Source organism: Polypterus senegalus, chromosome 16 (genome assembly GCF_016835505.1).
Source record: "Polypterus senegalus isolate Bchr_013 chromosome 16, ASM1683550v1, whole genome shotgun sequence".
NCBI classification, from domain to species: Eukaryota; Metazoa; Chordata; class Cladistia; order Polypteriformes; family Polypteridae; genus Polypterus; species Polypterus senegalus.
In genome coordinates, this window is record NC_053169.1 from 51,370,565 (window position 1) to 51,395,794 (window position 25,230).

Consider the following 25,230-nt stretch of genomic DNA (forward strand, 5'->3'; position numbering starts at 1 on the left):
ATCCTCATAAAATAAAAGATTTTACAGTATTTGTCAAAAAAGCTCTGATGAGTACAAAAGAACCAGAAAGGATTGCCTTAACACAATAGGCAGTCAACTGGCGAACAAGTCCCAAAACACACAAATCTGAGGAGAAGTCAAAAAGCAGAGCAAGAAGTCATAAAATCCAGAGAATCAAAAATAAACACAGTAATAATCACAAGAGAACTCGCCAATACCACCTAGCGCATTCAATGAACCGCAAGATACTGCTTGTTTGCTCAGCCTGTCCTTTGATGGAGATGCACAGCTGGTCCTGCCCCTTGGGGAACCATTTACAAAATACTTAGAAACTAATAGATGAATAACAATTAACACAATATATTAACACAGGCCAATGAATAAAACATAAGCAAAAAAGATGGAAAAAAATAATTTGAACCCCATCCAGGAATGGAACCCCTGGTGAATTGTAACATTCTGAAGTTTAGTCCTTTTGTGGTTCCTGTGTCTACAGGTTTTCGTTCAAACTAGTTTTACAACTGGTGAGTTCATTTATTGATTTCATTGTTTAACCTGCTGGCCTGTTTTCTAATTTAAGTTTTTATGCATTACATCATACATTGTAATATTTATAAAAAAAAATGTAAAATGTGTACTTTTTAAAAAGCTTTAAACACTGAAAACTCAGTTTTGATATTTTCTTCTTTTTAATTTACTCTGTGGAGCTGCTTTCTTAAATGTATCCAAATATTGTCATTTAATAAAGAGTGGAGCAGATATAGGTGAACATGACATTGAACAATGAAGGGAGAAGCTTCTTCTGCATCTTATCTACCTATGTGCTTTTAGTAGATTATGGCTTATATACCAGAACATAAAAAGTAAATTTGATTCACTCAATTTATAACACTCATTTGTATTAAAATGTAGCAAACACAATGTGTAACCTCTGGATTAACACACGAGGTGGAAAGTGTATGTCTAATTAAAGCATCGATTAAGTTAAAAGCTGCAGCGGTCCAGAATGAACATTTTTTTTAAAAAGCTTTTATAAAACCCCTGATAACAAAAGTATGAGCAGGTCCCTGGTTTTCATAATTTTAACGTGCTGCAATACAGGTATGTCTTTTGGTATACTGCTGCTAATAGTAATGTATTCCGTCAACTCTGATACTCCATTTCAAGTTAAGAAAGGCTGTTTTGATCAATGTGACAGTAACTTCAAGGACCTTAGCTGGACATTGAAAAGAGAATTAAAATGGGACATTACCATCATTGGTAGAAGATCAGATTGGAATACTAAAGTAATGGTTCTTCACTCTAAATTTAAATGCTGAGAATGATGAGGCATCTCTGTATGTGGATTATTCCAGACTGGGAGCCCTACAAGCTAAAGACTCTGTCTGTTGCAAAAAAGAGACCATTTACAACAGCTGAGTCTTGTTAATAAATTTAATAAGTATAAACTTGTCTGTTGTCAGTGAGTGTGAATGTGTGTTGTGATGGATTAAAAACAGCAGATTCAGAATATGGATGGTTGAACAGATGGATATTCAAATAGTAATACTGAGTCTAATACTTTGTAATTGTCTTGTTGCAAGCCTCTGACTCCATGTTGTGTTTTTCTTTACTTTTTATAGGAGGTGGAAGAGTTGAACCTATTCCATTGAACATTAAAACAGGTACCCTTTTAACTATACCTGTGCCTACTAGTGATGTAATGTGTGTGTGTGTGTGGACTTCTTCTTGTTGAAGTGTCAAACTCATAAACATACATATTTTATACTTCATCCTATACAAAGACGGTCACCGTAAGTGCAGCATAACCAAACAAAACCCTGTTCCTCATTAATTCCCAAACTACTACATTTTCACTATATACAGTAGATACAGTAGGTGGTTATAATTGCTCTTTATCAAAAAAAAAAAGAAAAGCTGAATCAACAGTTATTTCCTTCCAGTGGAATGTAATTCCCTTATTTAACAACATCATTTTGCAATGATAACAATACATATATTATTAAAAAGTTTTTCCTGTTTGCAGTATGAAGGACTAATGCAGTCTCTTAGTATCTGTTGTCACTTATGAAATGTTAAGTTTTTTCACCTATCTGACTGTTTTGTGATTTACAGTAAATATTAATGCTCATTGGTGAATTGGCTAACTGTGCTGCTTCACAGGTATATCCAATGCTTAGTCATCTCTGTTTAAAGTTTGCATTTCCGCCCTTATTATATAGTACATGAATTTTTTTTTTTTTTCCTGGGTGTTCCTGTAGTCCTGCGCATTAGGGTGAATTAAGTTAGAATCCCTGCAATTTTAAATTGTACTTGTGTGAGTGGATGTTTGTCATGTGATGGACTACCTATCTAGGGTTGATACCTGCCTAGCACTAAATGCTCCTGGTAAAGGATCTGATCTCCATAACTTTGAATTGTAGGGAAGTGTCTTCTGTTCAAAAACAGCATCTTAAAAAAAAAAAAAAAAAATCACCAGAAGTTCATTCTGAATTACAAATGTAAAGTTAATTGTATGAATATATCAGCTTTTTAGCTTCCTACACAGAAATGTCTTTATAATCTAGGCTATGCTTTGTATATTATGTTAAGATCGAGGAGGAATTGGCCTTGAGGAAGTGAAAAAGCGAAAAGCAGAAGAAGAGCTAGATAACTACAGAAAGAGGACTCAGATGAAACAGCAAGCAGAGAAGCAAGCTCTAGAAGACTTCAGGTAACCAAAATTAACTGACCAAATTGCATAAAAATGTTCGTTTTTCTGTTTAATTTAAAAGAGACTCATTGCTGATCCAGCATCCTGGGTTTGAATCCCACACCCTGTTACCTGTGTGGACTTTGCACATTCACATTGTGCTTGAGAAAGTTTTCCTCCAGTGTCCTCAGAGCTGTAAAAGCTTGCCTAAGTGAAACAGGGAATTGTCCTGATGTGAATATGGGTGGGTATGTTTGTGTGAGCCCTATGGACTGGTACTTTGTCAAGGCTTATTTCCTGCCTTTCAACAAGTGCATTTGGGATAAGCTCCAGCTCCCTACATCTCTGAAATGAATTCAGTGCGTCTGAGGCTACAGGCACACTACTGTTTTTTAATTTAAATGTTTTTAAACAAAAATGTCTATCCATGCTAGTTTTTCACACCAGCAACAGTGGCAAATTCTTAAGAGGATGGTAACGCAGCTGGCCAAACTGGAATGGCTAGTAAATTAGTTACCTTTTGTGCATGTCTGCAACATTCAAACTGCATAAAAACAATTTAGATGCATACAAGTAAGCAACACAACAAGTGCCATAAAAAGCAACTGTTCTATATCTTCTGTTTTGGAATATGTTTTTCTTCTGTGAAGGTTGGCCAGTTAGGGAATAACACGTTGTAATGAGCAGAGTCCAATCGGGTAAAGGCTATGTAATAAGCATAAACAATATCAGAGTGTGATTAGAGTCTGCATTTTTGAAAGTGTGTGTTGTCACTCATCCACATTGCAATGCCAAGCTCAAATTTTCAGAAGTATATAGCTCTCAAGAGTGTTTTCAAAAGCCTTAGTTATTGGGGATTAAAAACACCTGGCTACTGTGAACAAAAAACGAAAACAGAGACAAATGTCTGCATTTTTAAGTGAAAGCGTAGCAGTGTGGAGCCTGAGAGTGTTATGTTGTCTACAGAAAATAATGTTGACTTTGTCTCTGCAAACAAGTAGAAGAACAGCTTCTTCTCTTTGGCTCATTCATTGTATTGCTGAGTTTTCAGCCGATGGATGTTATTGATAGCCAGTACTTCTGGGTGATGCTACTCCCTGCATTGGGAGATTATATAATTCTGCTATCATCCTCTTTGCTCACTGATGCATATAATTGTTGTAAAGACAGCATTATAGGATGATCTAAGCATTTTTAATTTTTTGATGCCTTCTGAATGCTTTTTTTAAAATGATTTTAGATTAAGAAAGAGAACTGAAAAAGAAGAACATCGAACTGAAGCAGATCTCCGAAGAAGTCAACTAGCCTGTGAACAACTTGACAATGAAAAGGTAGGTAACACAACATTTTTTTATGGAAACGACTGCTTATGATTGTATTACCTTTTCACTTATTTTTTATTTGGCCATGCTTGTCTACAAGATGGAAGTTCTATACTGGTCTTGGAGAAAAAAAAATTAAAGTTTGAAATAAAGTAGTTAAATAAAATGAAACAACAACATTTATTTATATAGCACATTGTCATACAAAAATGTAGCTCAAAGTGCTTTACATAATGAAGAATAGAAAAATAAAAGACACAGTAAAAAATTAAAACAAGTCAATATTAATTAACATAGAATAAGAGTAAGGTCTGATGGCCAGGGAGGACAGCAAAAACAAACAAAAAAAAAACTCCAGACGGCTGGAGAAAAAAATTAAAATCTGTAGGGATTCCAGACCATGTGACCGCCCAGTCCCCTCTGGGCATTCTACCTCACATAAATGAAACAGTCCTCTTTGTATTTAAGGTTCTCATGGAAGGACTTGATGATGATGGTCATGTAGACTTCAGGCTTTTAGTCCATCTATGTTGGAGCATCATGATGCTTTGAGTAGGTGGTGGTGGTGCAGACCGCCACCACAAAGAAACCGGAAAAAGAAGCAGGAGAGAGTAGGGGTTAGTACGGAATCTAGAGCCAACAAGAAAAGTTATTATAATAAATTGAACATACAGAGTATCAGGATTAAATTAAAGTGAGGTTATGAGAAGGCCATGTTAAAGTAATGTGTTTTTAGCAGTTTTTTTAGTGCTCCACCGTATCAGAATGGCGAATTCCTATTAGCAGGCTATTCTAGATTTTAGTTGCATAACAGCATAAGGCCGCCTCACCACTTCTTTTAAGTTTTGCTTTTGGAATTCTAAGGAGACACTCATTTGAGGTTCTAAGGTTACGATTTGGAATATAGGGTGTCAGACATTCCGATATATAAGATGGAGCGAGATTATTTAAGGCTTTACAAACCATAAGCAGAATTTTAAAGTCAATTCTGAAAGACACAGGTAACCAGTGTAGTGACATCAAAACTGGAGAAATGTGTTCGGATTTTCTTTTCCTAGTTAGAATTCCAGCAGCTGCATTCTGCACTTGTTGCAAACGATTACTTGTTGCTTAAAGTGACAACCTGGAGTTCAAGACATTTGAGTGACTCAGACAATGCCACTCAATGTAAAACTGTCTTATTCTTCCTAAAATGTTGTATTTGATGTGCCTTTGTTGACCAATTCAGTCAATTAATATTTTATTTTCATGTAAGAATATAATACTGAATGGTGCATAAAGATTTTGATCAGCAGAAATTGTGACCAACAGTGATCCAGTGTAGTGATTGTTCTGTTTGCTTAATTATTTTCAGCTTTCAGCTATAGCTAATGATTTGAAGCATAAATAATACTGGGCATGGGATGCTGAAAATATATTTAAGGAAAAAAAAAAAAAGAAGAAGTAGAAAGACACTAAAGACATACACTGCTGCAGTTTTTCCCATTCATGATTGTTGCACAAGTCTCATTTTTCACCAGGTACTCTGCATTTTCCCTGTTTCACTGATGATTCACTGCTGCCTAAAGGTGTCACTCCCTTCACTGGTGGAAAGCCGCTGCTAGACATCCAAGTTTCTTATGCATTGTTCATTTATTTCAGTGTCGTCATGTTTTCGATGGGTTTCTCATGTTACTTTGCATGCTTAACCTGTTAATTTTTTAGCTTCGTTGATACTTACACAGACCTATCCAAATTTGGAGGAGTTTTACCTGACCCAGGGAATATGCTGTCTCAGGTAACCTGTCTGCTTAATTCTGGGTTTCTTTATGTGTACCCTAGACCTGGTAATTTACTGTTACATTCCTGAAGTGATCTGTTTGTATGAAAAGGTATTTTGACTAGAGAAACTTGGTTCAGCCATGCTTATGACAATTAAAAAGACTCTTGAGTTTTGTATAGGTTTATTTGGTAAAAAAATTTTCAAACAGCCTCAAAATCTCATTGTTATGATTTCACAATTATTGAAACTTATAAAACATTTGTACCTCTGGAAGAGGGCATGCGGCCAAGGGCACGAGAAACAGGACCTAGAGGTAAATAGTTGAAAATGAAAGCAAAAAGGTCATAACTGAGAAATCAAGAATACCTAGCGCCTAAGCCAAAGCATAATCCTAACCCAAAATCAAAACCCAGAAACTAAATAAATGCCTTGATAAACTTAGAACACACACACGCACAATTGGTTATTCTTTTGAAAATCCGCAAACTCAGATGATCTTGAAGTCCAAGAGGCTGACCCTTATACCTGTTGACCTGCAACATCATGCAGAGTGCAACCCTGGACATCTTTCCATAGTAACTGCTACGAAAACTTAAAAGTATGTGTCAAGGGTTTATACAGTCATATGAAAAGGTTTGGGATCCCCTCTTAATTCTTTGGAATTTTTGTTTATCATTGGCTGAGCTTTCAAAGTAGCAACTTCCTTTTAATATACAACATGCTTTATGGAAACAGTAGTATTTCAGCAGTGACATTAACTTTATTAGATTAACAGAAAATATGCAATATGCATCATAACAAGATTAGACAGGTACATACATTTGGGCACCCCAATAGAGATATTACATGAATAGTTAGTTGAGCCTCCTTTTGCAAATATAACAGCCTCTAGACACCTCCTATAGCCTTTGATGAGTGTCTAGATTCTGGATGGAGGTATTTTTGACCATTCCTCCATACAAAATCTCTCCAGTTAAATTTGTTGGCTGCCAAGCATGGACAGCCTGCTTCAAATCATCCCATAGATTTTTGATGATATTCAAGTCAGGGGACTGTGACAGCCATTCCAGAACATTGTACTCCCAAACCCTGCATGAATCTCTTTGTAGATTTCGAACTGTGTTTTGTGTCATTATCCTGTTGGAATATCCAAACCCCTGTCTAACTTCAACTTTGTGACTAATGCTTTAACATTATCCTGAAGAATTTGTTGATATTGGGTTGAATTCATCAGACCCTCGACTTTAACAAGGGCCCCAGTCCCTGAATTAGCCACATAGCATGATGGAACCTCCACCAAATTTGACAGTAGGTAGCAGGTGTTTTTCTTGGAATGCGGTGTTCTTTTTCCGCCATGCAAAGTGCTTTTTGTTATGACCAAATAACTAAATTTTTGTCTCATCAGTCCAAAGCACATTGTTCCAAAATGAATCTGGCTTGTCTAAATGAGCATTTGCATACAACAAGCGACTCTGTTTGTGGCGTTAGTGCAGAAAGGGATTCTTTGTCATCACCCTGCCATACAGATGTTCTTTGTGCAAATTGCGCTGAGTTGTAGAAAGATGTACAGATGCACCATCTGCAGCAAGATGTTCTTGCGGGTCTTTGGAGGTGATCTGTGGGTTGTCTGTGACCATTCTCACAATCTTGAGCATATGTCGCTCCTGTATTTTTTCTTGGCCTGCCAGACCTGGGTTTAACAGCAACTGTACCTGTGGCCTTCCATTCCCTGATTACATTCCTTACAGTTGAAACTGACAGTTTAAACCTCTGAGATAGCTTTTTGTAGCCTTCCCCTAAACCAGGATATTGAACAATCTTTGTTTTCAGATCTTTTGAGAGTTGCTTTGAGGATCCAATGCTGTCTGTCACTCTTCAGAGGAGAGTCAAAGGGAAGCACAACTTGCAATTGACCACCTTAAATACCTTTTCTCATGACTGGACGCACCTGTCAATGAAGTTCAAGGCTTAATGAACTAATCCAACCAATTTGGCATTGCAAGTAATCAATATTGAGCAGTTACATGCATTCAAATCAGAAAAATTACAAGGGTACTCAAATTTTTGCACAGCTAGTTTTTTACATTTGATTTAATTTCATACAACTAAATACTGCGTCACTAAAAATCTTTGTTCAGAAAACACCCTGGAACTCAGATGTTCCTAGGAAATGAAAGACATACCACTGTTATCTTTTTTTGTTGAAAGTAGAGTTAATCATTATGCAGGCTGAGAGGGGTTCCCAAACGTTTTCATATGACTGTATACCTGTATGTGCTCACAAACGTCCTTAAGGATAAATATTATCTTGTCCTAGTGCTTTGTTTGGTTTCAACTTATTTAATCTCAGCAATACTTCACCCTCCACAATTTCCAAATCCCTTAGCACCTATTTTGTAGTCCCTGTTACCGCTTAAGTTTAGATCATCTGATATTTCACTGGTTTTTTTTTAGTCGTCTTTGAGTCTTCTTTCGCCTTATCTGCTATATTCCTCCCTGCCTTTTAGCTTCCCTAATATCCTTCTTAACGGTTGTCCACATGTTCTCATACACCCAGCAATTCGCATTGTAGTTGGCAGTCTTATGCATCTTATACAGCTGTTTTTTTTTTTTCTTGTGCTACTGCTTTTTTATTGCTGTGTTTTTGTTTTAATTTCCTGCTAATCCAAATTTTGGAAAGTACCTGTCCTGCATTATATGTAAAACATTTTTAAACCTGTTCTACTGCTCCTTGACTGTCTCTACACTTAAAAGCTTATCCCAGTTTATCCATTTTAGACTTGCCAGCACCTGTTCAATTCATGTTACCAAAGTTAAATTTAATAGTTTTAGTCTTTCCATCTGCACTGAGAATTGTATTATATTACAGTTCTTTAAAAAGGACAGATGCATTGTCTGATAAAAACACTTGTCAGTTGCCACCATTACTCATAAATACACTAAAGTAAAATTAATGTTTCAGTACATAGGCTAGCTAAATACAATAGATTAGTCAGTTAAATGCATTTGCTTGCTTTACTTTGGACAGAGTTGCATTTTACCCTTTGCCAGATATTTTTACCAGGACCAGCAACTTGTAATTCTTTATCTCTCACCTTGTGGATCCGTAATTTTCAAAATTGAGTAGCAATAACATCCTATAAAAACATAAATCAGCTGTTCAAGAAATTGTTGGGTATTTTTTCCAGTCAGTTCTAAATAAATCACATTCAATAAATGATCAGGCCAATTGTGTAAGATTTTTTTTTTTTTTTTTTTAAATTTAGCACAGTTTACACAGTTGATCCAAACTGACAGATACAGCAACATGTAGCTATGCAGTCGTGGGTAGTTAATGCTGCTGCTGGGAATTTGCCTTTTTAAAGAGACACATTTTCTACTACAGTTTAGTTTGCCAAATGTACAGACCATACAACTCAATGCAACCCTGGTTTTAATGTTTAAAAGGTATGAATATAAGCACGTCCTAAGTAAAGTGGTTCTGGGCTCTCTGCACATTCTCAAGTGTTCTACAGCGTAAAGGTTTTCTTCTGCTTCTTCTATTCACCTCAAATGTCTGAAGCAGTATTTTTTAGCAGATGATGTTCCAGGGGTGAATTAATTTGCCTGTTGCACAGAACCTTTTGCACAGGGTATTTGTAAGATTATTAATGCACACGTATGTGGTAACCTACTGATTGAAACATCTAATAGGATGCTTTTGAAAAAACGAAAAATTACAAACTAACATCATAATATTATTATTAATACATTGTTTTTATAAAGCACTTTTCCAGTGCTGAAAGCATTTAACATGAAGAATGTAAAATGAACAAACTGATTTACAAACATACTTCCTGCCCCAGTGGTCACCGTTTTTTATAAATATTAAATTAATGTTTAAATGTGATGATGGCAATAACAAACAATGAGGATTTAAAAAACAAAATGCTCATTGTACAGTCATTGCCACTTCAAAACAAAGTGCAGAAATTAACTGCTACTAAAAAGTTTCACTTTTAATTATTTAATACTATCCTATTTCATACTAATTATTTAATTTGGTTCCTGAAATATAGAATATTGTTTCTGCTCTACAACAGATATTAGTTGCCCATCTCCTACTATACAATTTTAGTTGGTGTCATTTGTACTTTACAAACATTATTAAGCTGCTTTATGCCAAATATGCCTAGAACCCGCAACATATTCATGCTGTCCATAAATAACATCGCTCTCAATTTTAAGATGAATTTTTTTTAAAATACTTGTGAAATGAGTTGGAGTTGGTCCAGTGTAACACTGAGGTCTACAAGAATCTAAAAGCCTAATTATTTAGTTTTGTTCCTAGTTGGACTACAGACACCTAGTTACTTTAGTAAGTCCATTAAAAATCAAATATATAATTTTTTACTTTTCGGATTTTGACTTTAAATATTTTATTGATAACACTGTTGTTGCTTCATTTTTCTAGTTGGAGTTATTCTATTTGTATTTCTTCATATTCTGATATTTCAGTGACATTGCTAAATGGCATTTAATAAGTGCATGACTTCTCTTTACTTTATATGTATGTCCTTATCAGGAGAGGTTTTGAAAGAAAAACATTTTTAGATTCTGTGTGTAATGAATTTACACTGTACTTTAAATTTTCAATATGCCTGTCAAAGCTGCCAAGTAGTTGCCTTTTTTAATATTTTTCTTTCAAATCTACTAACACCCAGTATGTCTTATTGCAAGTGAATATGACTTTGAAACACATATTTAAAATTTTAGTACAATGTGAAAAAATGCATTGGACAAACATGGGTCAAAAAGTGGTTATGGTCTTGGGGTGCTCACTGAATAATACTATTAATAGTATTATAAAGTAGCAGTTAGATACACGTTATAAAAGTTATGTATATACAATATACAGTAATCCCACCTCGGCCGCGCGGGTTACGTTCCAGAACCCCCCGCGATAGATGAAAATCCACGAAGTAGAAACCATATGTTTGTATGGTTAGTTTTATATATTTTAAGCCCTTATAAACTCTTCCACACTGTTAACATTATTAGAACCCTCTAGACATGAAATAACACCCTTTAGTCAAAAGTTTAAACTGTGCTCCATGACAAGTCAGAGATGACAATTAAAAGAATTCAAACATATCCTCCTCTTCAAAGAATGCGTGTCAGGAGCAGAGAATGTCAGAGAGAGAGTGCGAGAGAAAAGCAAACAATCAAAAAATCAATACGTGCTTTTAAGTATGCAGAAGCACCGCGATAAAGCGGCATTTTTTAGAGGAGCATCCGTATCCCCTAGGCAAATAGCCTCTGTGCAAACAGCCCCTCTGCTCACACCCCCTCCGTCAGGCAGAGAGAGTGAGAGAGACAGATAAAAGCAAACAATCAAGCACCGCGCGGGAAGCACATTGTATATCATTGAGGAGTTTTATTTAATATGTAATACAGTGCGTGCTCTGATTGGATAGCTTCTCAGCCGTCTGCCAATAGCGTCCCTTGTATGAAATTAGCTGGGCAAACCAACTGAGGAAGCATGTAGCATAAATTAAAAGACCCATTGTCCGAAGAAATCCGCGAACCAACGAAAAATCCGTGATATATATTTAGATGTGCTTACATTTAAAATCCGCGATGGAGTGAAGCCGCGAAAGTCGAAGCACAATATAGTGAGGGATCACTGTTCTACCAGTCACAGGTTTTAAAACAAGTCAGTTTTTCTTCACCTTTAATCAGTTGAGATGCAGTGAATGACCTAAAATGATGAAAAGGTAAGAAGTAAATTGCCATTTAAGATTTGAGATTTAAATTTAAAGTTTAGGATAGCAAAAACTGAAAAAAAGGAAATTAAATAATTCTACATTCATAGCCTTTGTATATTAGTAAAGTATTTGTAATTGTTGCATTCTTTAGGGAGTGTCTGATCCCAGAGAACCTTGGTACTGGCCTGCTCAAATAGAAGAAGTAAAAGAAGAAGAATGTGAAGATGAGGATGAAGAATCTGAAGTTGACGAGGAGCAGCTTTCAGTAGGTGTATCTTTAAAAAAAATATTGTAAGATGTAAATTCCATTGTGTGTTATGTGAGTCTTTCTCAACTGAAAGACCGATTATTCTTTAATTTTACAAGAGGCAATTTCATCACTTGCCAAGGGAATCAGAAACCAGGTGGGCTCCATGTGCACAATAGCAATTGGTCTGTTTCTCCCTAATCTGGTCATGTATTCCACTGAAACCATCAGCTGTATTTTCACTCAATCTCACTTGCGCAGTATGTCTTTCCACCAGTTATCCTAGTACCATTATTACAAGAGTAGCAGATTCTGCCTTTGTAACACCTGCAGCATTCACCCTCCTTGGCTTTTGCCTCTTCTGGTGACGGAGTTCTGTGTTAAACCAGTTAAGCCTGAGTTAAGCTATTGTGATCCAATGTACAGCATTAAGCTTGTGTAACACTCAGGACAGTATTCATCTAGTCTAGTGGATAAAATGACATTAGGTTGCAAAAGGTTCATGAATATTTCTATGCATTTTGCCACTGTAAGGTAACTCATCAGTATTCAGGAGTGGGGCTCAGCTTTCAACCAAAATACACGTTGGCATCTAAGTAAAGCCATTTTTGTAATGCCAGTTTTAGAATAAACTAAAACTGAAAGATTAGTTACATTAAGCAGAAGTGATGACAATGTCAATTGGTCATCAGACATTGGCACAGATAGTGAAACTGATGCATGTGGCACTGTAGAGCCAAACTGCTGTGATATGCCTGTTGAAACTGGTCGTGAGAAGGCACATGGTGCAAGTGGGTGTGTGGCAAAAAGCAAAAAAATACTATAACAAAACTGTGGAAAGAAACACACTTCTGCTGTCCCACTTGCAACATTGGGCCATGCATTGATGAATGTTTCAAGGTATATCACACAAAAAGACATGTACTAAATCTGCATCAGTACAGCAGTGGACCTTGAACATAATTATGTTGACATTTTAGCATTTACATGTTTTTGTTGCCTTTGATATGCGGATGTCTATGTTGATAAATTAGATTTCAACCCAGATTAGACAGGCAGCACAGCTAAGAAAAGATAATCTAACATACATGTTATTTTTGAGACACCATGTTTCATTTTAATGTGCAATGCACTAAATCTGAATGTCTCACTTTCTAGGACAACGGTGGCTACTTGCACTTCATGTCAATCTCAGTATTATTGCTTTTCTGTTTTTTCTTAAATGCAAACAATTTTAACTTAAAACAATGAGTTGTTTCACTGTGTGCTTTGTAGCTGTGTGAATATCTTTGTATGATTTTATTTGTGGACTAGTTTGATCACAAAGGTTGTGTAAAGATTTTGGAGCATTCAGTTAACAGTCAGCAATGCATATTGCCATGTGTGCTGTGAAAAAGTTGTGATTGTGAATGAGGCATTTGTATTTGCCAGGCTTAATTTATTTTACATGTCTTTACACTGCTTCTGGGTACGCAATGAATAATGTAAGTCATATGTGAACAACATGCTTTTAAATATTGGGGAACATATTGGGCAAAATTTTAAATAAGTAAATAGCGCAAATATATAAATGTATTGTAAAACATGGCAATAAATAACAGTGATATGTGAGCATAAATAATTAAGTGTGTCATTAAATGTTTTTGTTATTTATTTTGTTATGCATTAAATTATTAATTTATTTTTTTCAATGACACACACAATGTGCAATTCATCTTGAATTGAAAACTGACGTTTTCCCACATCAAAATTAACAGTGCAGGCTGTATCAAGTACTGTGTTTCGATTGGTGAAACCTCAGGAGAGGGAACACTTACACTCATTGTTCTACTTACTTATGAGCCACAGAAATCCCAAGGCAAGTGGCTCAGCTGCTCAAAGTTGGGTCTGTACTCACCTGTGGTGGACAATAGTGTGAGAAATAGCTGGCCAGATTTACTGCACAAAGCAGCTGCTTTAATTCAAGAACCTCTGCATAGGACGTGGTGTCTGCATATAAAGGCAGTGTAATGTTTAAGCCAGGTTTGTTCCCTATTTATGTAAATACTGTTAAGTATTTTTATTATTTGTTTTATTATGTATTTCAGTATTGTTTTGTTTTGGGGTTATTTCATTTCTATGTACAGTATGTATTTTTGTTCTGTCATTTTAATTGTATTTTGTAGCTTGACCCACAGGAGGCATCGGCACCCTGATGTCTTCTTTAGGGGGTTGCCTCTTGCTTTTTTTATGCAGGCAACAACAGCAAGACCCACAGTTCATTTGAAGGCACTCTGGTGTCTGTGATTTTTTTTTTTTAAAGTATTATTCTCTTAGTGATTTCTGTTTTTCGACCTATTGGCCTTTTCTGCTCTGGAAGTTAGATTTTTCTTTCAGATTGAGTTTTTAACTTTCTTTGCTGGTATTGTCTTTGGCAACTACTTTTTGCTCTTTTTGTTAATAAACATTCTTTATTTCTTTTGGCCTAGTTCTATGTAAGCCAGGTATTGACAGTGATTCTGTCCCTTGTAGAGAATTGTTGTTAGTCTTTGGTCGTGTCCCGGGACGTTACAAAAGATATTATTTGAATTTGAGAGTGAAGTACATTTTTGCCTGGTGTAGGCTGAAGTTAGCCTCTTATTTGGAAAAGAGGTGGCCTTTTGGTACACCTTAACTGGTTAGGCTGGTGGAATTCTCACCTTATTCTCTAGTTGTTTTTAAAGGCCTCAAACCACCTTGGCCACTTGTGATTTAAATCTCAACAGGCAGTACTTCATGGGCAAAAATGTATGCACCCTCCACTGACAATTTACAGTCAAAACACACTACTTGCTAGAGCCCAGTGCCTCCACTTTGATGGGTGAAACTGATAGTTTTCATTTCAAGGTGTATTTCATGTTGTACACACCAGTGTCACCTAAAAAAGAAACAAGGAAATGATTAAATAAATACATAAGGAAACAAAAACATTTTATGATACATCTCATTATTTATAACCACATATCATTTTGTTTTATATTTGTTTATTGTCACATTAGCTGTGCTACCCATCTAAGATGAGTTCAGATCTAAGCCACCAGCATACACCTCAGCGTATTCTATTGGAGTGTGTTACTATTCCGTATAGAAATAAAATGCATTACATTATTAATTCCAGGAAATGGCAAACCACAAATATTAGGACTGTTTTTATCATATCCATTCCAAAAGAAATATATAACAAGGACATGGCAACTGGATGGACACACAGACAGACACTTGTCCTTTTATTACGGTGGATTTCACAATTCATTTATTTATTTGCATATTTATTGTTTCTGAAATATTCCTCCATTTAAATGTACATTGAGTTAACATCAAAACCTAATTTTGCACAGCAGAGATCTAACAGTGCCATCTTGTGGTTGACCTCGGTTCTTCACAAAGACAGATGCTTGTGAAGCACAGCCCTGGAATAAGTTTTGTGTTTTACTTACCTGACAACATTTTTTGATTTGTAATGTGAATTTGGATGGTACTTTATACAATAAAACTATTTGACAAGAAACATTCTATCAGAATACTTTCTCTCTTAAATAATTTAGACTGTGTGGAAATGTACAGTATTATTGGATGTAATATTATTTAGTCTTCATTTTTTTTTCTTTCCTGTAGTCTCTTGAAAAACTGCAGATTTTGACATCATATTTAAGAGATGTACACTGTTACTGTATATGGTGTGGAACATCATATGATGGTAAGAAAAAACATTAATACATATTTGTTAGACTTTTATAAATAAATTTTTACTAATTTACAGTTTACTCTGAATATGAAAACCCTATATGAAATTAAGAAAATGTGTTTTATTCTTGGTTTTTTCTTCCAAGTTTAAGTCTATATCCATACTACAACAACAACATGTATTTGTATAGCATGTTTTCATGTGATGTATCTCAAAGTGCTTTTACAAGATGAAAAAATATAAAAATTAGGCAATACTCATTAACAAAGAATAAAGTGAGGGCAGAAAAAACAAACAAAAAAAAACCTCCTGAGGGCTGGAGAAAAAAACGAAATCTGCAGGGGTTCCAAGACCACCCAGCCCCCACTAGGCATTGTACCTAACAAAAATGATCTAAATCAGTCTTCATGGTTTTCAGGCTTCATGTGAAAGAATTATACTATAATGGTCATGTGGACCTCTGGCCTTCAATCCATCAATGTAGGGGCTGCACGGTGATTTGATTAGGTGTTGGTGGCACAGATCGCCACCACAGAAAACTGGATAAAGAACAGCAAAAAAAGTAGAGGTTAGTACGGATTGTGGAGCCATGATAAAAATGATAATTAAATGCAGAATATCAGGGTTACACTAAAATGAAGATATGAGAAAGCCATGTTAAAGTAATGAGGTTTTAGCAGTTTTTTTAAAGTGCTCCACTGTATTAGCTTGGTGAATTTCTATTGGTAAGCTATTCCAGATTTTAGGTGCCTAACAGCAGAAGACTGCTTCACCACTTCATTTAAATGTAGCTCTTGGAGTTATAAGCAGACACTCATTTGAAGATCTAAGGTTACAATTTTGAGTGTAAGGTGAATGACATTCAGAGATATAGGATGGAGTGACTATTTAAGGCTTTGTAAACCATGAGCAGTATTTTTAAAGTCAATTCTAAATGGCACAGGTAACCAGTGTAGTGACATCTAAACTGTAGAGATGTGTTCAGAATTTTCTTTTCCTAGTTAAGATTCTGGCAGCTGCATTCTACACTCGTTGCAATCGATTGATGTCTTTTTTTGGGTAGTCCAGAGAGGAGCGTGTTGCAGTAGTCTAGTCAACTTAAAACAAAAGTGTGAACTAATTTTTCAGCATCTTGCAAAGTTATAAGGGGTCTAATTTTTGCTATATTTCTTAAGTGAAATATTGCTGTCCTAGTAATCTGATTATATGTGATTTAAAATTTAGGTCAGAGTCAGTAATTACCCCTAAATTCTTTACCTCTGTCTTAACTTTCAAGCCTAATGAATCAAGATTTTTTTTCTAATACCCTCATTAAATCCATTTTTGCCAATCACTAAAATTTCTGATTTCTCCAAATTTAGTTTGAGAAAATTACTACTCATCCATTCAGAAACACAAGTAAAACATTGTGTCAGTGAGACAAGAGAATCAGGGTCATCAGGTGCTATTGATAAATACAGTTGTGTGTTGTCAGCATTGCTGTAGTAGCTCACATTTTGCCTTGAGATGATCTGACCTAATGGAAGCATGGAAATTGAAAAGAGCAGTGGACCCAGGTTAGAGCCTTATGGAACATAATATAGAATATCGTGTCTTTGAAGTACAGGGTAAGTCAAAATTATGTTAACACTAATGGTACTGCTATGTATATACTTGTATACAATTTTTGTAGACATATGGTACATGGATTGAACATGATGGCAAACAGGTTGAGATTCCTGTAAATCATCTTACACATATGAAGTATGTTTTGTGAATAAATTGTTTCTGCCATTCAAATGTTAGCATAATTTTGACTCACCCTGTATAATTACCACAACTAACAACGAATTTTCTACCTGTCAAGTAAAACTCAAATGAATTTAAGACACTGCCAGAGAGGCGCACCCACTGACTAAGGCCACTTAGAATATTGTGATTAGTGGTATCAAATGCGCCACTCAGATCTAAGAGGATGAGAACAGATAAACAACCTCTGTCTGCATTCCTGCTTTATGGGACTTCCGTTTGACCCGGAAGTACTTCCATCGGGCCACACCCTAGCACTTCTGGGTCCGGGATAAAAGAAGCTGCTTAATCTCATCCAGGCTTTCCATCTCATTGTTAGGTGGAAGTGGATAAAGCTAGCCTGGGAGGTGGAGAGGAGGAGAAAGAAACAAGATAGTGTGGAAAGATTTGTGTTTATTGCACTTCTAGAACCTTTGTGGAAGGTAGCTGCAAAATAAAACATCTTTATTTTAAAAGGACTTGAGTTCCTAAGGTTGTGTCTGGGGTTGGGTGATCCCTGGCACCCTCTCGTTTTCACAGCATGTAAATGCGGATTATAAAGTAACCAGGTTTCTGCCTTAACCAGGGGCCTCATGTATAAACGGTGCGTACGCACAAAATTGTTGCGTAAGAACGTTTCCACATTCAAATTGCGATGTATAAAACATAAACTTAGCGTAAAACCACGTACATTTCCATGGTAGTTCATACCCTGTCATATGCAAGTTCTGCGCTCGGTTTTGAAGACTGGCGGTACCCAGCGTCAAAGCAGTGCTACTGTTCCTGTGTGGTTACCCTTTCTTTTTTAGATCCACATCCCTGACATGGCTTTATAAATACAGTGGAACCTGGGTTTGCGAGGATAATTCGTTCTGGAAACATGCTCGCAGTCCAAAGCACTCGTATATCAAAGTGAATTTCCCCATAAACAATTATGGAAACTCAGATGATTTGTTCCACAACCCAAAACTATTCATATAAAAATAATTAATACAAAATATAAAGTAAAAATACATAAAACAAATTAACCTGCACTTTACCTTTGAAAAGAATCATGGCTGGTGTGAGTGAGTGTCTAAATTCTTGTGGGATTCCACCCAATCGGATGACATGCAGAAGAACATCCCAAAAGCAATCGCAGTCTCCCAGTGCTGTAGCAGTTCACTGTAAAAGTGAATCCAGAAAGATTGCGGACATGCTATAAGCGCCTGCCGTCAGTGGGTGATACAAGGAACATTATAAATGCTTGGGCCACGACCCTGCCTGACTGCTGTGTCTGTGTATAGGAGACTGGCAGATCCTGCTACAATAAATAACCGCGCTGTTGCTGTTTCAAGCTAAATAAAGCTGGTGGTGCAAGATGGGGACTCGCACGTCACAGCACACACATACACGCGCACACACACGCACACACACACTCACAATGCTGTAGTAAACAGTATACACTTGTAAAAATGTTGACTATATGAGTGAGGCACGCTGACTCAGACGGAAAAATAGGAGACAATTACCCACAATCCCGCAGTGAGAGAGAGAGAGAAGAACCATCAGCTCAGTTGTGATTACATGACACTCGGCAGACAAAGCGTATACGTGCTACTTGTATTGTAAGATGTCGCTTGTTTATCAAGTCAGAATTTATTAAAAAATTTTAGCTCGTCTTGCAAAACACTTGTAAACCACGTTACTCACAAACTGAGGTTCCACTGTACACTGAAATTAATCACATGTTTGTTAGTTTAATGCATCTGATTGTAATTAACCTGTAACAATATAATGGTCCACAGAATGGTCAAACTATTCCAAATACCATAACTGCTTTAGCGTTGTTACTCTTACTGCACCTTCTTCTTCTTTCAGCTGCTCCCGTTAGGGGTTGCCACATTGAATAATTTTTTTCCATATTACTCTCACTGCACCACTCGGAGTATTTATATCGCTGTATCCGAGGGTGAATCACAGCTGTACAGCAGCTGATTGGAAAGAGAATTATCGGTATACAGTAATCCCTCCTCGATCGCGGGGGTTGCGTTCCAGAACCCCCCGCGATAGACGAAAATCCGCGAAGTAGAAACCATATGTTTGTGTAGTTATTTTTATATATTTTAAGCCCTTATAAACTCTCCCACACTGTTAACATTATTAGAGCCCTCTAGACATGAAATAACACCCTTTAGTCAAAAGTTTAAACTGTCCTCCATGACAAGATAGAGATGACAGTTCTTTCTCACAATTAAAAGAATGCAAATAGATCTTCTTCTCTTCAGGAGCAGAGAATTTCAGAGGGAGAGAGAGAGAGCTCAAAGAAAAGCAAACAATCAAAAATCAATACTTGTGCTTTTAAGTTTGCCGCGCATTTTAGAGGAGCGTTAGTATCTTCTAAGCAAACAGCCTCTGTGCAAACAGCCCCTCTGCTCACATCTTCTCCGTCAGGCGCAGAGAACGTCAGAGAGAGAGAGCGAGATTAAAGCAACAATCAAAAAATCAATACGTGTGCTTTTGTGCTTTTAAATATGCCGAGCACCGCAATAAAGCGGCATTTTTTTAGAGGAGCGTCAGTATCTTTTAAGCAAACAGCACCTCTGCTCACAGCCCCTCCGTCAGGCGCAGAGAATGTCAGAGAGTGTGAGAGAAAGGCAGAGACAAGCAAACAATCAAGCTCCGCGCGGGATGCATATCTTATAGCATTGAGGAGTTTTAGTTAATATGTAATACGTGCTCTGATTGGGTAGCTTCTAAGCCATCCACCAATAGCATCCCTTGTATGAAATCAACAGGGCAAACAAACTGAGGAAGCGTGTAGCATAAATTAAAAGACCCACTGTCTGCAGAAATCCGCGAACCAGCGAAAAATCTGTGATATATATTTAGATGTGCTTACATTTAAAATCCGCGATAGAGTGAAACCGCGAAAGTCAAAGCGCGATATAGCGAGGGATTACTGTACAGCATCAAGCACACGCTGCCTCAGCCATGCTGTCTATTGAACTAGTCTCATATGGCAAACGCTTCAGAGCCTTTCTTCGTGGTTCAGAAACCGTTTCATCCCAAGAACTCTAAATGCACTCCTTCAGTCCATCAAGTGCTCCTTGTAGAACTGTTTGTACTTATAAGTACAATTACCTCACTGTAAACTTGCAATACAGTTATAATAACTCACAACCTGAGCCAATTTATAAAGTGCGTATTTACATATGACGATATCATTTTTAAGATGAAATTCAGCAAAATGTTTATTATACAGATAAAACTTTAACTTAATTTAAATAATCTGTATTGTTAATAAATAAACGAACACAGTGCTGTAGCACTAGCAAGCCGCTGTCACTCCATTCACGGATTGTTCCTACCTCGCACTGTATTCTTGCTGTGGCTGGCGCGACACTGGAAGGATTAGATGAACAGAATAATTAAACATTACAAAGATATTTCAATGTCCCTAAAAAGTTTTGAAGAATCAGCATTCTAAGCTTACAGATGGCTTAACATCTAATACAGAGCTGATTGTGTGGCGATTGGGTATTTGAAGAAAAAATAATAAGGACAGGAATTGGAGGTTAGTACGTTTGAAAGAGACGGTACTTCTGTAATAAAGTATTTCATCCAAGGTCACGCATGGCGCAGCAGCATCTTGCGTGAGACATGAACAATCACTGCGCCACCGTGTTCCCATGTTTAATAACATGCTTTAACTCCTATCATCATGAAAATGATATCACATACAGTTAGGTCCATAAATATTTGGACAGAGACAGCTTTTTTCTAATTTTGGTTCTGTACATTACCACAATGAATTTTAAATGAAACAACTCAGATGCAGTTGAAGTGCAGACTTTCACCTTTAATTCAGTGGGTTGAACAAAAAGATTACATAAAAATGTGAGGCAACTAAAGCATTTTTTTAACACAAACCCTTCATTTCAGGGGCTCAAAAGTAATTGTACAATTGACTCAAAGGCTATTTCATGGGCAGCTGTGGTCAAGTCCGTCGTGATGTCATTATCAATTAAGCAGATAAAAGGCCAGGAGTTGATTTAAGGTGTGGTGCTTGCATGTGGAAGATTTTGCTGTGAACAGACAACATGCAGTCAAAGGAGCTCGCCATGCAGGTGAAAGAAGCCATCCTTAAGCTGCGAAAACAGAAAAAACCCATCCGAGAAATTGCTACAATATTATGAGTTGCAAAATCTACAGTTTGTTACATCCTGAGAAAGAAAGCAAGCACTGGTGAACTCAGCAACGCAAAAAGACCTGGACGTCCACAGAAGACAACAGTGGTGGATGATCGCAGAATCATTTCCATGGTGAAGAGAAACCCCTTCACAACAGCCAACCAAGTGAACAACACTGTCCAGGGGGTAGGTGTATCGATATCCAAGTCTACAATAAAGAGAAGACTGCATGAAAGTAAATACAGAGGGTTCACTGCAAGGTGCAAGCCACTCATAAGCCTCAAGAATAGAAAGGCTAGATGGGACTTTGCTAAAGAACATCTAAAAAAGCCAACACAGTTCTGGAAAAACAATCTTTGGACAGATGAAACCAAGATCAACCTCTACCAGAATGACGGCAAGAAAAAAGTATGGAGAAGGCGTGGAACAGCTCATTATCCAAAGCATACCACATCATCTGTAAAACACGGTGGAGGCAGTGTGATGGCTTGGGCGTGCATGGCTGCCAGTGGCACTGGGACACTAGTGTTTATTGATGATGTGACACAGGACAGAAGCAGCCGAATGAATTCTGAGTAGTTCAGAGACGTACTGTCTGCTCAAATCCAGCTAAATGCAGTCAAATTGATTGGGCTCCATTTCATGATACAGATGGACAATGGCCCAAAACATGCAGCCAAAGCAACCCAGGAGTTCATTAAAGCAAAGAAGTGGAAAATTCTTGAATGACCAAGTCAGTCACCTGATCTTAACCCAATTGAGCATGCATTTCACTTTTTGAAGACTAAACTTCAGACAGAAAGGCCCACAAACAAACAGCAACTGAAAACCACTGCAGTAAAGGCCTGGCAGAGCATTAAAAAGGAGGAAACCCAGCATCTGGTGATGTCCATGAGTTCAAGACTTAAGGCTGTCATTACCAGCAAAGGGTTTTCAACCAAGTATTAGAAATGAACATTTTATTTCCAGTTATTTAATTTGTCCAATTACTTTTGAGCCCCTGAAATGAAGGGATTGTGTTAAAAAAACGCTTTAGTTGCCTCACATTTTTATGCAATCTTTTTGTTCAATCCACTGAATTAAAGCTGAAAGTCTGCACTTCAACTGCATCTGAGTTGTTTCATTTAAAATTCATTGTGGTAATGTACAGAACCAAAATTAGAAAAAAGTTGTCTCTGTCCAAATATTTATGGACCTAACTGTATACTTCAGTATTTTAATTATTCAGAGAGCTGTAATATCACGAATGTAATGGATTCTGTGTCCTGTCGGAGGAAGAGAAAGCCCGGAAGCACGTAGTGATTCACACACACAGAGCACATAGAAAATCGAATACAAAACAAAGCATTTAACGTGCTACTTTAGTTACGATTGGATTTGAGAAACTAGTAAATTAAACAATTTTAAGATGAAGTTTATGATGTTCTACAGTACTTTAATCACGTAGTTTATTTTTTCATTAAAGTGGAAATTTAGAGACTAAAATTGACATTTCGTGCTTTTTTCATACTGTGTTCCTTTTTTTTTTCTCTGTACCATAATAAGCTTTCATATGACACTCAGATGGTGGGCTACGACTCGCCTTTTCATGACGACTTTGACATCTGACAACTTCTTTTTTATTTCAGACACTGTGCGACTTTGTGAACTTGAGCTTTCGAGTTTCTCCGACACACTATGTTACTCGATCAACTTTTTGTTTATACCACTGTTTAAACCAACAAATATGTTTTTCCTTGTCTCAAAATGGTATTCGCTGAAATTCTTCTATTTTCCCTCGTGCTTTTGCCATTGCCTTTTCACATAACACTGAGCTTAAGGGCTATTTATATTGATTTGCATATTCAAAGAGACGTAATTCTGGGAGGAGACGGGGTGGGACAGCAGGCACGTGCATTACTTTTCACGCTGACCGGGATTTATGTAGCAGAAGAACGTGGAAGCTGGCGTTCGCACAGATTTATGCATCTGGATTTTTTTGTGCGTAAGCACATTTCCACTTTTGTGCTTACGTCATGTTAGTGCGAATTCTACGCGGGGCGTTATGCATGAGGCCCCAGGTGATTCACCTTAAGCTGATTATGTGTGTGCATTTTAATGAAAGGGTTTGAGCATAAACTTGCAGCAGCATGGTCCCCCCAGCACTGCAGTAGAGGGATCTCTAGCCTAGTAACTCTGTCCTCAAATTACCTTGCATGTGGTTGTGGGGGGTCTACCCCAGATGGAACTGAAAGCTGCCTCAAACCAGAAATATCTTGAGTTGGGATGAGGTTTGGATGAAGGCCCAATGGCTGGAATAGAGACCAGTGATGTGTGAGAGATAGAACCTAGGAAAATAATCTTTTGGGGTGGTACTTTGGAGGTGAGAAAGTTAATGAGCCACCCCACCAGATGTGCTGAGGGGACACTAAAGTTTTCCTTTTGTTTTAATATTTACATTTGTACTTGTGTTCTCCTAATTGACCTATTGATCTGTTCCCATTTATAGTGTATGATAAACGCATTGTGTTAATATAGTTTTCAGATTCCTTGGCATTATTTGGATGTTGGAGAAAAATCTAAAAGGGTGTTGTATTATTTCTTTGTATGTATTCTACATTTAATAATTCTAGTAAGTACTGAATTTTACAAACTAATATACAAAACATATTGTAAAAAGTAAAAATAATGGATTATAATATACTCTTGGTTTTGTATTTCAACAGATGGTGATGACTTGAGTGCAAATTGCCCAGGAGACTCTGCTGCTGACCACGACTAGGTCTTCTGATTTGGGTTAAAATAACAAAAAACTGAAGAGGATGAGGAGGAGCAGCAAATTCCTTGTATTTCTGTATGAGACGAATGTGGACAGACAATATGCATGGGAATGGTGCATTGAACAAGGACCTTCTGTCTGTCTTGTTGAGCAAGTGGGACTTGATGCTCAATAAACTAATGATTGCAACTCTCACATTTCATTATTGAGCACCTAACCAGACAGACAGACATGACGTAAAGTATATGGCTGTTCACTTCTATGCACAGAGTACAAATCACAGAATTAGAGCATAACTCTTGTTATAAGAATGCAGATTTTCTTAATGTAATGTCTTGGCACAAATACTCTGTGTCTTTGTCATGTCATCTTAGTACCCTCTAATGAAGTAACTTCCTTAAACAAGATGTTCAGTCCATTTCTGTTTTTGTTAAAAGAGTTGTATTTTACTTCTGTTAATGATAATGATTCAATGATATTATCACTGTAAAGGTGCAACGAAATGTAGTTATTGCATACCACTTGGGGTCAGAGCGCAGGGCCCAATAGAGCAGCATCCCTTCTGGCAGTAACAGGATTTGAACTGGTAAACTTCCGGATACTGGCACAGATCCTTAGCCTCAGAGCTATTGCCTAGATATTATTATATTTGTTGAAAAGGTGTATTTAAATAAAGTTGTGTCTTTTTGTATCTTTGACTTCATAACGTACTGAAATACTGTATCTATACAGAATAACAAAAGTGGTTTATTTAAGTACTCAGTATATTCTTATTTGTGTTAAGATGAAGTTTGAATATGCAAAAAAGTATACTAAACCCAAAACAAACTCCTCAGGTTTAGACATTGCCTAACAAACAAGCTTACAACAATAGCTTTTTTTTATCTTTTTTTTTTTTTTTTGTTAATATGCTGAAGCAGCATCTTTTCATGATTTCCTTTTCTTTGCATATTGTGATTTATTATAAATTTAAATTTGAGGAACTTTTTAAAGGAATACTCCACTTAAAAATCTTTTTTTTTATGTTACTTACACCATGTAGTGTAAGTGTGTGGCCAAG

General features: G+C 36.8%; 1 protein-coding gene across 1 annotated transcript in view; it reads left to right on the top strand.

Annotated features, from left to right (window-relative positions):
* Positions 1–24,782, top strand: part of gpatch11 (G patch domain containing 11) — a 36,611-nt gene extending 11,829 nt beyond the window's left edge. Inside the window, exons 3-8 of the mRNA XM_039738554.1 lie at positions 1,623–1,664; positions 2,593–2,713; positions 3,933–4,023; positions 11,675–11,788; positions 15,404–15,485; positions 24,118–24,782. Coding sequence (XP_039594488.1) covers positions 1,623–1,664; positions 2,593–2,713; positions 3,933–4,023; positions 11,675–11,788; positions 15,404–15,485; positions 24,118–24,173 — 506 coding nt within the window. The 3' untranslated portion in view covers positions 24,174–24,782. The remainder of the gene's footprint in view (positions 1–1,622; positions 1,665–2,592; positions 2,714–3,932; positions 4,024–11,674; positions 11,789–15,403; positions 15,486–24,117) is intronic.
* Positions 24,783–25,230: the final 448 nt, after the last annotated feature.